This window comes from Branchiostoma floridae, chromosome 6, assembly GCF_000003815.2.
Source record: "Branchiostoma floridae strain S238N-H82 chromosome 6, Bfl_VNyyK, whole genome shotgun sequence".
Lineage (NCBI taxonomy): Eukaryota > Metazoa > Chordata > Leptocardii > Amphioxiformes > Branchiostomatidae > Branchiostoma > Branchiostoma floridae.
This window is the reverse complement of record NC_049984.1, coordinates 15,268,464-15,284,207: the sequence shown is the minus strand read 5'-3', so window position 1 is coordinate 15,284,207 and position 15,744 is coordinate 15,268,464. Positions and strand designations below refer to the sequence as shown.

Genomic DNA, 15,744 nt, shown 5'->3' with positions numbered 1-15,744 from the left:
CTTTATAACCATCAGCTTGAGGTCCTGCTAAGATAAACAGAGCAAGGACACGGAAAATCAACCACAAGAAATTTCAGACATTTTGAATTAAAGGAAGACACTGGAAGTGAATGGAAACTTACTCGAAACCTATGGAAAATTATAGAACTTCTAAAATCTTGTCTTGCAACGTCTTTGCCAACACTTGGCATTGGACCAAGGAACATTCAACTTGAAAACTATAGCCTAGGCACACAAAAATTGAAATCAAAGGAAGACAGGAATTGCGCAATTTCAAGGACGTGAAGTGAATGGAAACTTATGGAAACTTATAGAACTTCTAAAATCTTGTCTTGTGACGTCTTTGCCAGCACTTGGCAGTCGACCAAGGAACATTCAACTTAAAGACTATAGTCTAGGCACACAGTTAAGTCCAGAAAGATCAATGCTGCCAGACATATACTGGCAATGAATATAATGTGGTGCGTGTTTAAACGATGGGAAACTTTATGGCATAGGAGTCTGTACTTTGAGGTTTTGTGATGATTGTTGCGTAAGGCATGGGGAAAATGTTGATGTGCACGTTATCGATTAGGGCTCTGGAAAAAATATATGTTCCGTCTATAGGTAAGGATTATTCTTTTGTATCCATGGAAAATGCAGATATAGTTTTGGGTGTGTCTGTGTGCACGTGTCACATCCTTTTATCAACTGTTCAAAGCCTGTTAACGGCATGAAATACCGAATTTTTTTTTTGAATTTCACATATCAAAATTTCCATATTCCTTGTCAGCAGCCAACTCAAACAAGGCTAGGGTCGTCAGGGTTTTGCTAGGGACGGCCATATAACCAGAAAGACAATATTTTTCTCTTATACCTATAAAAATGGAAGCGTTTTGCTTCTTTATTTGCACATCGTTGGTATTGCAGATGGCATGAGCTGGACGCAGAAATATGACGAAGCCTTCGGCGTACGTAGTAATGCTTCCCCCTTAGAACAGACTCGTAAGTACATTTGATGATAGGCTCGCTATAGGGTTCATAGGAGGGGCCGCCATTACAATGTGGCTTGTTATGCAAGAAAGTGTGTAAAATGAATCTGTATGGCCGCAAGGAACTATTCTTAATCTACAAGCTGGAGTGAAGGACAATAAAAAAACACCGGTTAGAGAACGAATTTTCTCCCCGACATCCAATCGGACAACTGGCTTTACTTTAAAGCTAGACCAAGGACATTTAGCCTCTGTCACTTGTTCTCTATGTACGTTTTTGATAGGTACAGGGGTATGATTTGTAGTCGATGCCCCGGGACAGTAATAAGATATCAGCAAGCAATCAAAACCTCATAAAACGTGTAGATAGCTGACAAAATGCCCGATGGCTACTGCAGGGGAGGCTAGATGAAATATTGTTTTGATTGAGGACATGTTTAGGACATGAAAGTCATATCAGCCTGCATCCCAAACTAGAGATACAGCACACAGAGACACATCGGACTTGGCACATTAGAGACACATCAGAGAGGGGAGACGCACGAGACACAACACAAAGGATCAAAATGGAACAGGGGGACACATCAGCGAGGCACAAGGGAGACACATCAGACAGGGCACAGGGGGAGACACGTCAGACAGGGCTCATGGGAGACACATCAGACAGGGCACAGGGGAGACACACTAAACGGGGCTCAGGGAGACACATCATTTGTTTATTTGAATTCATCACACAGTGATTGGGAGGGCAAAACAGGTTCGAACAACCTTTACAAGTTGCCCTCCCTCACATAAAAATGACACCAGTACATACAAATCAATAACATACAAGCAACAACATCAATACATACAATACAGGTCATAATACAGGTCATATATATATATATGGAAAGCATACTCTGGGTAGCACTACTTATAAAACTATTGCCTAGCGCGGCCTCAAAGCCACACATGAGCCACACCCACAAGAAGTGGACCAAGTGCAAGGTTGGTCAAGACTGGGACGGGACACAAGGGAGACACATCAGACAGAGCTCGGAGAAGACACATTAGACAGAGCTCAGGGGAGATACAATAGATGGGGCACAATGGAGACACATCAGACAAGGTTCAGGAGTAGACCATGTGAAGTAACCAATTACGTTATCCACGCACGACTATGCCACCTGCCGGACAGAAGTGATCCAAGCCGAAACCTCAACAGAAGCACATGCGTCACCAAGTGCGTTCAGCTGCGGGCTGGTAATATCACCTCTGAGAACATAGAGCAATCATTATTCTGTCTGTCCGGGAGAAAGAAAGCTGTGCGGGCTGTGTGCGTTAAGAGTGAAACTTTTTAAATCTTAAAAGCCTATTATGCCGTCCATTCCCTTAAGCGATCGTCATTCACCTTCCCTTAAGCGATCGTCTGAAAAATGTCTGGGAATTTAGATGAGACGCTGGGGGATGAGGCAAGGCTTCGCTGTCTGTTTAACAAGAATAGATAGCAACAGCAACATCCATTCAATGTGCATGATAGAAACTGAAACAGCATACCTATTCGTAAAGCAATCAAGTGCTTTAGATTTCTTTCGTTAATAGTTTTATCGTGTTGATGAATTTGATATTATGAGTTTCCAAGAGAACACGAGAAAATTCCATCTTAATTTTCTTGGTCCATTTCTTCTCAATATTCTTTAATTTCCACTGGTGAATATTTTTATAAATCAGTGCCTGTCTTCTTATATGGTGCATACGTAAGCTCTTTAATCGATTCTACGTCAACCATATTTCATAATTATTTCGTTTTTTCTATGCTAATCTTCTTAGTTGGCGATTTCCATGCATGACGTACTCATTAATTACTCTTTGCGAGTTCAATAAAAACCTGCCCCAACTGTGTAAGCCACCATTTCTCTCATGATATATATGCCTATGATTCATATTTACTCCCACAGATATTACAGTTCTTGAATATACGATGTTCCTTTATTGAATCTATTCTTCAGATTGTACAAATTTTCATATCTCTATTGGGTTTACACAGGCCCATATGCGTTGGGCGTTCCGAAGCGTTCACTCATTTTTTTCTTAGCCTGACGTTGAAATCTATATTAATTGTAGACCCGCTATTTAAATTTTCCGTTTGAGCAACTGTCGCAACAAGCCAGATATTTGCGGTAAGAGCTTAATTGCCCCAGATGGTATGGCTGGGATTATTCTCTAAGTTCATTTTTATGGAGTTCCTTTTTTTGATCCCTAATCTCTCTTCCAAATCAATGACGCGTAAATATACCAAGTCATCCAAATCCACTCCAGTCAATATCACTGACGATGAAAGCACGTCCCGCTTTACATGATAATAGCGGATGCGCCCGGCGGTCGGCCTTGAAAACATTTATCATCCAGATCATTCCTTTCCTTCTAATAGAAAGTTCTCGTCCTTAAGAAGGATTATCATCGCTCCAGGTGTCCTAAAAAACGCCTTATAAAACGGTACGTTAGGCAGGTACAAATTCACCACCGGTGGCGCTGACAGTGCAATCAACTTCGGCTTAGGAGGAGGAATTTTGCATCGACTAGTAGATGGAAGTGATGACGTGGTACCTGCGTCGGAGTCCGGACTACTGACGCTGTGTTATAAGTACAGGAGTTGGCAGGCGTGGCAACCACAGGCTTGGGTAGATGAGTTCGGAGTGTACGCACCATTCCGTACCGCACCGTTATCCGAGGATGGCGGGGAGGCTTTAGTAGCTGATGCCGTTACAAATTGAGAAATTTGCGATGATGAGATACGTAGGAAAAATCTTTGGCGTTCCTGAAAACCATACCAGGTTCGGCAACATGGATGAAAACAGTACGGACATCGACGACGACTTTGCCGATCCGGAAAAGAACGTAACCGGCCTTGGTCACCTTCCCGGCCCGGTGACTGACGTCGTTCTACCGGTATTCTATTCTGTGATTTTTGTTGTGGGCCTCTTCGGTAATTTTGTGGTCATTACCGTCATACTGAAATACCACAAAATGCGAAGCGTGGCTAATATGTACATTCTGAATCTAGCCATTGCCGACCTCTGCCTACTCTGCATTCTGCCATTTCTGACCACAAACGTGTTTTTGGGTTACTGGCCCTTTGGTGGCGTCATGTGCAAGGTCGTGGTGGGGGCCTCCAACCTGAATGGCTTCGCGTCTTTTCTCTTCCTAATGACGCTCAGTATCGACCGCTACCACGCCATGGTCCACCCGTTAAAGTCCAGAAAGTACCGGACGATTCGGCGCTGCAAGTGGGCCTGCCTGGCCGTTTGGACCGGGGGCCTGCTCATGGACTTACCGTACATCATCTTCGCCAACACCCTAGAAGAGCAGCAGCAGAAGCTTCAGTGCATCCTAGACTGGCCGAACCAATATGTGGAACAACTGGCCACGGTGTTTTCCTTCGTCATAGGGTTTGCGATTCCGGTGACGGTCATTATCGTTTGCTACTGGGCGATACTCGTGTGTCTCCGCCGTAGCGACCAGCCGTCCCTCCAGCTCCGCTGTAGCGCGTCTTCCCAAGCCTCCCGCCGCCGACTCACCGTCCTAGTCCTCGTGGTAGTCATCGTCTTCGTCGTCTGCTGGCTTCCCTACCACCTCTTCGCCATCTCACGGCTTCTCATCGATCCTAAAGTCATGTTCTCCGACCCCAAGACCGCAAACATTGTCCAGAACGTGGCCCTAAGTTTCAATGTGCTTGCCTTTGCCAATAGCTGCGTGAATCCGATGCTCTACAGTTTTCTGGGCAAAAACTTTCGTCAGAGCTTCAAGCAACTCTTTTGCTGCAACCAGACCGATGACATCCTCGCCCTAAGTAGCAGGTAAACTTTGTCATTTAAAGTATCATTGAACGACAATATTACTGAGCAAAATATCTTGGAGTGATGTTGAAAAAAAATGTCTTTTTTTGTTGTTGTAATGGCTACATATTAGCCTGGTATCCACTCCATTGTAGCCCTGGTTCGCTCCTGTATTATTGGTGAATGAATGAAGACCTTTATTGTACAATTTTGCCCAACCGAGCTAAGTACAGGTCACAACAAGTCAGGATATATACATATAAAAGTGTCACAAATCTAGTCTAATACAAAAGTTCGGCTTCTTCTCGCTTCTTGGTAATAGTAAAAATGTAGGACTGTATGGGTTTCGCTATTGTCGGTTTGTCAAAACGCATGAGAAATATAAACTTTTCAGTGCTACTCATGTGTCTAAAATGAGGGAATCTACTTTCTATATAACTAAATACAGTATTTCTATCATTCGCATACATAACGCAATCAACAGTGAAGTGCACTTCATCTTCTACCATGTTTGAGGTACAAAATTGGCAGACTCTTTGTTCTAGAGGAGTGCGGTTGTGCCTTCCTGATTCAATTCGCAGTCGGTGGCAACTGATTCTGATAGTCTGACGAGCACGTTTATTTGCGCAACCCGGAGCTCCTCTAGGTAGGATTATCTAAAGGATAGAAGTATCAGTCATTATTACAAAGAGAAAGTTCTTCCTGTATGTTATTTTATCATATCAAATATGTCGAAAGACGAAACATTTTATTTCAAACTGCCCCTTCTGCGGTCATAAAAGATACGAGCTCTTTATAGATTTAAAGGGACCATTGAATTCCAATCTAATTTCTTCTCGTTTACAGACAAAAAGAAAATCATTATGTAGTCTCCCCTGGTAGGTAGTGTACTCTTTGTCTACTGAAGTGCTCATCTTAACGTTAACATAACTACCCAAATTTTAAGCTTCTCCTTACTCAACATCACAAAATCCACACATCACGGGAAATGTGTGATCCTTCACCTTCCATTACGCCAATTAGCAATTACTCAAGCAACTGGATATGATTTTGGACAGTGTCACTGCATATGACGAAAGGAAACGGCTGTTATCTGAAACGTCTGACCATTTCAAAAATCATAATATCCAGTTGCTTGAGTAATTGCTATTTGATGTACGCATATCTTATTACCTGGATGTCTAACCTTCACCTACGCAACTTTGTCGTCCACTGTCTCAGAAAAAGAAGCCAAACCTAATAGGCTAGAATTTACAGTCAGCTTTTTTCGATCTATAGCTACGTAGACACATGCTATTTTTCTCACTATCTTTCCGACTCCTTCATGCTACTTACAATTAGCCCTCGGGCAAGAATTTGCAATAAATTCATCAACAAACTTATTATATCACAAATTACGTCTAGTCCATGCAGGGCGTAGGTGATCTCCTATTTAATATAGTTTTGTATTCAGTCCAACTTTGGGTCATCTAACAGCGTCAGACATAAAGTTTGAAGCCGACTTAGTGACGATCTGTGATGAATAGAAATGTCATTACTTAAGGAAACTGTCTCCTGTGTATTGCTGTCCTAGTTTGTACATTGATTGCCTCATTATACGATTAGAACCTTTTTACCCTTTTCTGAAAGGATAGAAATTAAATTACAGTATTACTGTAGCCCCTGGGTATACTGTACAATGTTTAATGATCACTCCGTGATAGGATCCGACATAAGCAAGCAAGCAGGAGGGCAAAGACTGCGTCCTTGACCCTATATCTAGGACACGAATTAATAATCTGGTATACAATCTACCGTGGATTGGCCAGACTGTCTTCGGGGCAGGTGAAGCTTTTTGCCGCCGAGGTAATCTTTCGCTCCCGGTAAGGTTTTTACGCGGTAGAAGTTTCCCGCGGTATGGCTAATTAAACTTCTACAGGGTGCGAATGATTTACCCTGGCGTGAGCTTCATCTATCCCGAACAGAGCTTGACCAATCATCCGTACACCAGGTAAAGAGACATTCCCTTCTCTTCGGGGACGGCGGATCGCTTCTGAAAGTCCTTGTTCTCTAAAACAGAAGTCACCGCCTTGTGATTGATATTCAAGTCGGGATGCTACAGACCACTCTCCGCAACGCTTGTGTTCCAACCGTCGGTCCTGCCGGTGCTTTTAGCTAGATTTGTGTTCTAGACCAGAACAAAGCACGGGAGTACTTTTATGCATTCACCCGCGTCCACCTGCACATCGGGGAACTAAAGCCGCGGAACCGACCAAAAATTCCAGCGGGACGCGAGCTCCCTATCCCCGATGGTTTTTATCGTCCATTCCGTCTCAATTGATCTTTCACGCTTTTACCAACCAGAATGTTGCCTTTGCTGAGTGTCCCAAGACAATAACAGCGCGAAGCCATTTTGGAAGCCATAAAAAGTCGTCCTCGGGAATCGAAATCAGCCTACTGGTATAACATCATAGTCACAACCCGGGTTGGAGTTTGTGTCCGTATTGCTGAGCACCGAAGAACGGTTGCATGATGTATTCATGAATTGAAAGTCTAAAAGCATGTTCTTGTTACTGATCATTGACATACTTTTAAATCTATACTTACACAAGGACGTTTAGAAGTAATAATGGTGTTTGCGGTGTGCCTAATGTGTTTGATACCATCTTTAACTAAGGACATGCCAAATGTGATACTAATCCATAAAACCTTGATTTATGATTTTGGAGACACAGACACAGACCCAGACCAAAACAAGTTGTTCAAAGCATGAAAGTCTCATCTCAACAAAGGAGGCTACTACAGCGTTTGCTCATAAATCATGTAAATGATGCCCTGATTTGCATGTCATTTATATGTCGTAATATTCAAATTTACTTTTCTTCCAAATGTCACAAGGATGAAATTTCACATCATTCTCCACTACGGATTTAAAGTATTTCCTTATCTATTCTGCAAATTAGGTCTTCGCCAGACTTAATTAGAAAGAAAATTTGACAGCTGAACTTAAGCATAAATCTTAATCCACTTGTACAGAATGTGTATGCCAGAGGTATGTCTGATGATACCCCATTATCTTCTCTGAAATAAGTTTATCACTTGAATCAAGTTTCCAATCTATTAGAGGATTAGATGAATTTACCCTCACCGTGCATTACCAGTCCATAAAATCATGGTGAGCGGTTGCCACGAATGTTCAAGTTGGCTATCAACCAACTGAAGATTAGGAAATCACTACGAACAAAGTTAAGAATCGTTGGTATCAGGCCGAAACACTCGATCGTTAAACCAAGAAAAATTCTACCTGGGTGGAAGGCAACATTGAATAACATTTAAAAGGACAAAAGCAATCTGATGTATCATAAACACATTTTGTGACATAAAAACATCTACGTTTCCTTAGCCATTGGGCCACACAGCTGGGCATGTACAGATGTTACAACAGTAGTGGCTAAGGCAATACGTTTTTTTTTTACTTCCATACTCCTTTCCAAAAGTCAAGCAGTATTTTACATTTTAATCTATATAGGATGACTCTGCCATCATAGAGCGATCGTACAACGACCAAAGGTGGATTTGTGTGAACCAGTTGGAATAAGCTTCAAGATTTAAAAGACAGTAGAGGGCATAATAAGTAAAATAATAGTTCTTTATCAAATAATTTTGCTGAGGGATCTGCGAATGTTTGGTCATTCAGAAGTCGATCATTGCATCATTCGAAGCCTGCATCCTTTTACGAACGGCAGTGGTTATTTCTTTTTTGGGGGGGGAGGGGGGCACTGATTCGCGATTTTCAGCATATGTTCCAGATTCTTATGCCGGGAATATCGTATGGTGCGGCAAGTGCGATGTCTCTGGCATACCTGTCCAACACAAAAGACATGTATCATCGAATGCTGAAGCTCTCACTTTGCGGCAAAGCCACAAGTTTCATGCGCAATCAGTTCAGTTCAGTTCAGTTCTTCCTCGGAGAGGTGACACCAGCGTGTCCACATGTTCCTGTCCAGCATGATTGCACGGAGCTCGTTGGCCTGCAAACATGTATCCTCCAGCAGTAGCTTCCTGAGTGTGACAAAAGGGCGGTCACGCCTGCGCGGCTTTATTGGTTCCCAAAGCAAGACCTCTCCTGACATTTCCTCGTGGCGCACCACGTGCCCTGCCAAACGCAATATTCTTGGTAAAATAGGTAGTACCGGTTGGCCGAGCAGTATTGAGCCTAGTTCCTGCAGTAATCTTAAATCGTTACGTTCCTCAATGCCGTCCTCGTCAAGGCATGCGTTATCATTGGTACCAGTCTCACTCGATTTTGGTTTCGTAATCTAAGCTCAACCAATCAACAGTTCACGTGAAATCGACAGGACCTTCGATAACACAGTCACTTAGTTGATTGGTTGGTTAGTTTGGTTTGATATAGATCTCCATTAGTGACTGGTATGTCACTATTCTTCCAGGTAATTTGTAGAGAATCACTAATTATAGACTGAAAGACATCATCGCACACCGCACCATCGCACGTGTGGGGGTTCTTTAACGTGCTTGGGGTGTGGCTCTCTATCCTCAAACACGGGACCTCCATTTAATGTCCTATCCAAGGAACGGCCCCTAACCGAAGCTTCCTCATTTTCTCCTTAGTTAAGTGGGGAAAGTCGTGTAAAGTGCATTTCCCAAGGACATATGATCGTTGACACATCAGCGGTTTCGAACCCGTTACCTCTGGGGTCTGGGTCGAACACCTTGCCGATTGCGCCACACGTTCCACAAATCGTAATCTATGATCAACCAAACGTAGTTAACAGACGACCCAGACTGATGAGGTTTTTGCAGATAGATCGCTGAGATTGATGTAGTTATCTGAGTGCACTAACTTTGCACTTTAACGACTGAACATAGCGCATTGAAAGATCACTAAAAGCAGTTAGAGGCATTTATTGCTTACTACCTTACTGATAGAGAGGTTCTCTGTTTAAAGAATAGGTGAGTAAAATCATTTATCTACTCCTTACAACACATGTAAGGTCCGAAAATCACCCCAAATTCTAAAACTTAGGGACATTTATTGCTTACGACCTTACTGATTGAGAGGTGCTTTGAATAGGCGAGTAATAAGCTACTACTTACAACACATGCACATGTAAGGTCCTAAAATCACCAAAACACTTAACCTTAAGGAAATTTATTGCTTACGGCCTTACTGATAGAGAGGTGCTTTGTGTAAAGAATAGGCGAGTAAAACTATTTATCTACTACGTACAACACATGTGAGGTCCTAAAAATCACCGAAAACTCTAAACCTTAGGGACATTTATTGCTTACTACCTTACTGATAGAGTGATACTTTCTGTAAAGAATAGGTAAGTAAAATAATTTATCTACTACTTACAACACATGTCAGTCCTAAAATCACCAAAAACTGTAAACCTTAGGGACATTTATTGTCAACTGCAAGATATAACGTGCTTCAATTGGACCATCTAAGGAATATCAAGTGAATAGAAAGTACATTGTATCTATTTATCGGTCTATCCATCTATTTATCTATCCATCCACCCATCTGTGCATATCTATCCATCTATCTATCTATCCATACATCTGTATGTCTGTCTATCTATCTATCCATCATTATACCATGGGGAACGGTGTAATTTATTTACTTATTACGACATAAGTACGGCCCCAAATGAAATATTTATGATGTGCCGTAGACGTATGTGAGTACGGAGTCCGTTCATACATGTAATACGCAGCTCTTTCATTTACAGACATACACCATGGGGAGGGATAACATCTGTGTACGTGCGGCACATCTTGATTTCTCTTAAGGCATGAATGCTACAAAGTTCATCATCACAGCTATCAAAACAAATCAGAACATTTCCGTTCCCAGATCACCATGCACGCTAATAAATATAGAAACCGGGAGATTCCAAAAAAATCCCTGTCGACCAGAGGGTTTGTCCATTCTGTCCAGAGTAAATTGAAGACGAATATCACTTTATGATTGTATGTCCCAAATATTCTGATATACGAAATTCTCTGTACACAAGGCTGTCATCTTATGCACAAGGATTTATCTCAATGGACCTGAAGTGCAAATTCAAATACATCATGACATGTGACAATCCCTGCATTGCAGATATAGGAAAACATATCAAAGAAGGTTTAGACATTAGAAATTCCTCAAATGATATCAAAGCCTCCAATTATTGTAAGAAACTTATCCCATACTACAACTCATGTATTAGTTAGATAATCTATAGAACTGTAGTTGTAGATGCCATACTTTGTACCTCGTACAATTGTTGTGCAATAAAGTTATTGTAATAATGACCCTCTAAAATTAGATTGAGACAGGTACCTTTACCTATGTTGAGCTCCCGCTCGAACCAGACTGCGAAGCGTCCTCTACTTTACCCTATGCCCCATCTGGGACTTGTTTTCCTTCACATAGGCTTAGGTTTAGGTCCCAATAGCACCGGTGACCATCAGGTATGTAGGGCCGGGCTCTTAAACCACAAATGTTCCCCAGTGGACTGCCATATACCGGCGAATACCCCTCGGAGTTTCTTATCGGTAGCTATAGGTCACGGCGTCTTTATATTAGTTACCGTGCCCCGGGTTTATTTTAAGTCCGACCTTGATTCAACCCGGGGCCCGAAAGCCACAAGGTGTCACATGGCGCCATGTTACGGGTTACGCCTTAAAGTGACCAAACAGCCCATGAGCTACCGGACAAGGTCTCTTTCTCCAATTGGGACCTAAGACTTAAGTTGGTGCCAGTTCTTCAGTTGTCTATGAAATTGAGCTTTAGTCATCCTCGGCATCTTTTTTTCCTTTTGTAGGTTCCCATAATGCTAATTTTGAGCTACAATGTCTGATACACTGCGCTGAAAATTTCATATGTCTTGTCCTAATTGTCTTCGTGACTAAAGGCAAAATCTTGATATAGCTGTTCATTAGTGATTCTTTGCTCCTAGAAGATTTTGAGACACATTCGGAGCATCCATGACATGTGTAGCATCCATTTAGCAAAAATAGTGCCCGTTCGACTTGTCTTTTTGTCAACGTTAGATGACTTCACATGTTTTATAATGCTACGCCAAGAGTGTTTTATATCTATCCAAACTTGCCTTTAGCTAATATATGTTTATTTCCATTACATGCATGCAGCTAGCAGGCAAAAAAGTTTCACACTACGAATCAATGTTACTTATTAAGATACTTTTCACACTACAAATGTTTTTTTATCAAGATTCGTGGTCTGCTCATATCGTCCTTTCCATTCTGCGTGGAGTTTTGACCATGAAACGGCACGAAAAGGCGCTTGCGTTAGAAGACCAGGTTGGCCGATCGAAGATAACACAACATGATAAAATCGCTATTTACAATTATACAGTCTTCTGAGTAAAATAAAAGTTGAATAGATTTTTGAGAATGAAACTGTGGTATCTTCCCTTGACCACTCCATGATGTGGCATGCACGTGAACTTGACAGCTAGTTCAATGTCAAAGCGATCATGCTGCTTGGGGAGAACTAAGATTTTATCTCAACGGTAAAGCAATGATGAACTGTTATGGGCAGTCTCCACGGGGTGTTTCATTCAACTCAAGATGGTCCAGACGTATTTAGCATTAGGTTCTGGCCATAAAACCTTGCAAATAGGTCGGTGAAATTGATAAAGGCATCATAGTAAGGTAATAAAGACGGGATATAGAGCATGGAGGGATTACGTTAAGACATTGAGATAGAGCAGCTGGAAGCTAGCTAATACTTATTGTCCATCGGGCTGTCTGGTTGATGCGATTATACTTGTACGATGTGTTCAATACTGCGGACGAGGAATTCCCACACTGAAATCATCGATACGTGTAATAGGCCACATTTCACCTCCCGAGTAATATCAAGGGGGACATAGCGTGAACAAACGTGCGGTACATGTAAATCCTATTAATTTTTCATAAGCCAGAACTGCTATAAAAATTCATCATTGAATCCCTCAAAACAAATCAAAAGCCATTCGCGTTCACAGTCGCACGCGAGTAAAAATAAAGTTTCTAAAACAAGTCTGAAAACTTTGCCAACTCAGCCAAAAATCGACGCTGCTGTGAGAACGCAATATCATCATATGTACATGTAAATTTTATTAATTTTTCATAAGCCGGAACTACTTTAAAAATCCATCATTGAATCCCTCAAAACAAATCAAAAGCTATTCGCGTCCACAGTCCATTCGCGTCCACAGTCCATTCGCGTCCACAGTCGCACGCAAATGAAACTAAAGTTCTCACAAGCAACTCTGCAAACTTTGACAATTCTGCCAGAAATCGACCCAGCTGCTTTGAGAACGCAATATCATCATATGTCCATATAGAAGATTACGGGTTTAACTTTCTGCACTTCGCTGCTGAAAAGTAAGGGAAGGTGGCTTATCTGGCAATGCCAGGAGGATCTCCGTATGTCGTCGTTCGTCAGAAAAGCCATCTAAAGCAAGAGCATCGACCGCGAATTCACACTCAAGTTGAATGTGGTGTTTGGCAGGTAATATTACCGGTACTTTTTGTTTTTAGGGCGTGCGTGGTCTACGTGATACATTTATCATACATATACTAAATGGGGGGCAAAACTTGGTGGTAGCGTTATCAAAGAAGTACACATGCTTGCATAGATGGATATCGCAGTATTGAGACATCCTGCTGCTAAATATGACGTATTGCATATAGAGGATTTGCGTTGTCGTGTTTTATTGTTTAGGTAAGGTTCTTACAGTACCTTGGGGTGCGTAGGGTGGAGTTTTCTTAGACCTTGGGCCATGCAGCGTTCTGCATGATTTTAAGACCCCCCCCCCTATTAAACTTGAAGGTCGCTTGCGTTAAGATGTGTTTCCATTTAGTGCAAACCCAATGACTTTGTAGTATTCTGAGCTATGGTACACTTTTTTCATGGTACACTCTATATACAAGTGATGAAGGTTTAGGTCAGTGGTTAAGGTCAATGAGCCTCTTTTGGCTGCAACTTTAAGATTGAGTTCAATAGAAAATGAACAACTTTATTTCTACCCCCGTCCCCATTCCACTGAGGCGGTGACTTCGCCAGCTTGCTCTAGACAAGAAAAATGAGCTTTGTGTGTTGTCTTTCAGTCGTACTGAAGTCCATTTATGAAGATATTAATCTATAAACAAATCTCATTTAGGCGATATCGCAGTCTGTTTCAATGACAGTGGCACGATCCCACCCGCAATGGTAGCATTCTTCTTTTACAGTGAGACGATACAGAGTACGTTGCCAGAAGGGACACTCTCTCTGGAAATTTTGCTCGCCCCCCTCCGCCACAACGGCATTAAACTTAAAGGTCGTTCGCATCAAATACGCTACTATCTAATGCAAAACCAATCTAGTTAAATAGAGCAGAAACAATTTTAGTTCTACCCCCATTCCACTAGGGCGGTCACCTCGCCAGATTACTCTACGAGTTTAGTTGATAAGAAAAAATGATCTTTTGGCCCTTGTGTGTTTCCTTCCCTTCAGTCGTGCTAAAGTCCAATGTAGATATTACTGGATACGAAAATCTCATTTAGGTCATGTAACGACAACGCAGTACATATATATATATACATCTGTCTCAATGACAGTGGCACGATCCCACCCGCAATGCTAGCATTTTGTTTTTTTACAGTGACTGAATACAAAGTACGTTGCCAGAAGGGGCACCCTCTTTGCAAATTGAAAGCCTAATCCAGGATCACGGAAACATAGTGACTGTGAGGCCCTGACAGTGAAAACTTTGTCTATGGGATGGGAAAATAGATGAAGTCATTTCGTCGGCTCGGCGATGGGTAATAAAGAACGACATGAGAGGATTACATCAAAACATTGAAAGAACAGCAGAAGGAGATCTAGTTCTTACCGGCCCGTTCGTGTAATAATACTAGACTTTATGTCGTTTGTAAAGGGAACTGCCATGATGCATCTATTTCTATCGACAGTACAACGCAACGTCTTATTGCAAGCAAACGCAATTTCATGTATGTCACTTGCTACTATTTCGCTACGTATAGAGATTGATATTGAATGTCTCAATGGTCATATATATATATATATATATATATATATATATAGAGAGAGAGAGAGAGAGAGAGAGAGAGAGAAACTTGAAAGTTCATCTGTGATGATAGAAGTCATTATTGAACTAGTTTAACTGTAACAACACAAAAATTGGACTCACCCAAATTTTCGACTGAACAGCACTAGTCTTTGTCAAGAACATTGAACATTGACAAAGTCTGGTGCTGTTCTGTCAGAAATTTGGGTGAGTCCAATTTTTGTGATGGATATTACAGTTAAACTAGTTCAATATATATATATATATATATATATATATATATATATATATATATATATATATATATAGGACATAGACAACATTCCAAACCGAAATTACCATTGAGACATTCAATATGAGTCTTGACCCGTCGTTTCTACTATATTCATGATATGTATTGCCTTCGGAAAAACATTCCTCTTCTCGATAGCATGGATATGTGGCTGTGTTCATGGATGTCAATAACTCAAGCTACTGTGGCTGCATTAATATTGCTATAATATTCAGTTTTAGGTTGGGATTAGCTCACTAAAGAAAAGATTCGACTTGGAGGTCCCCTTTTCGTTAATGAATACGGCGTTCTGTAAATGGGATGCCATTTCCGTGGAAGTCATGTGCCTTATCTCTGTACACCAGGAGCGTTTTGAATGCAAACTTGCCGTATCACTGTTGTTCATCGGCACAGCGGTTGGTGTGACACCATTACCTTGTGTCCGCACTTAGATTGGATGTAGTCGTTGACAAGTGATCTTGGTACTTTGTAACGGATACATGCTGAACGTGCAGCATTTCAGAAGCTACAGGGTAGAAGCTTACTTTAAACCCCTGTCAGACATAGCTGAGCAATGGCTTAAAGACCTTCTCCAGGCCATGGTTGGGAGT

General features: G+C 41.6%; 1 protein-coding gene across 1 annotated transcript; it reads left to right on the top strand.

Annotated features, from left to right (window-relative positions):
* The first annotated feature begins 3,794 nt into the window (after window positions 1-3,794).
* LOC118418128 (somatostatin receptor type 5-like) lies at window positions 3,795-4,811 on the top strand. Its single transcript, XM_035823960.1, has one exon. It carries the CDS (start codon window positions 3,795-3,797, stop codon window positions 4,809-4,811), a length of 1,017 nt encoding a protein of 338 aa, XP_035679853.1.
* The last annotated feature ends 10,933 nt before the right edge of the window (window positions 4,812-15,744 follow it).

Coding starts and splice junctions, on each gene's coding strand:
- LOC118418128 (XM_035823960.1), top strand. CDS start 3,795: ATGGATGAAAACAGTACGGACATCGACGACGACTTTGCCGATCCGGAA.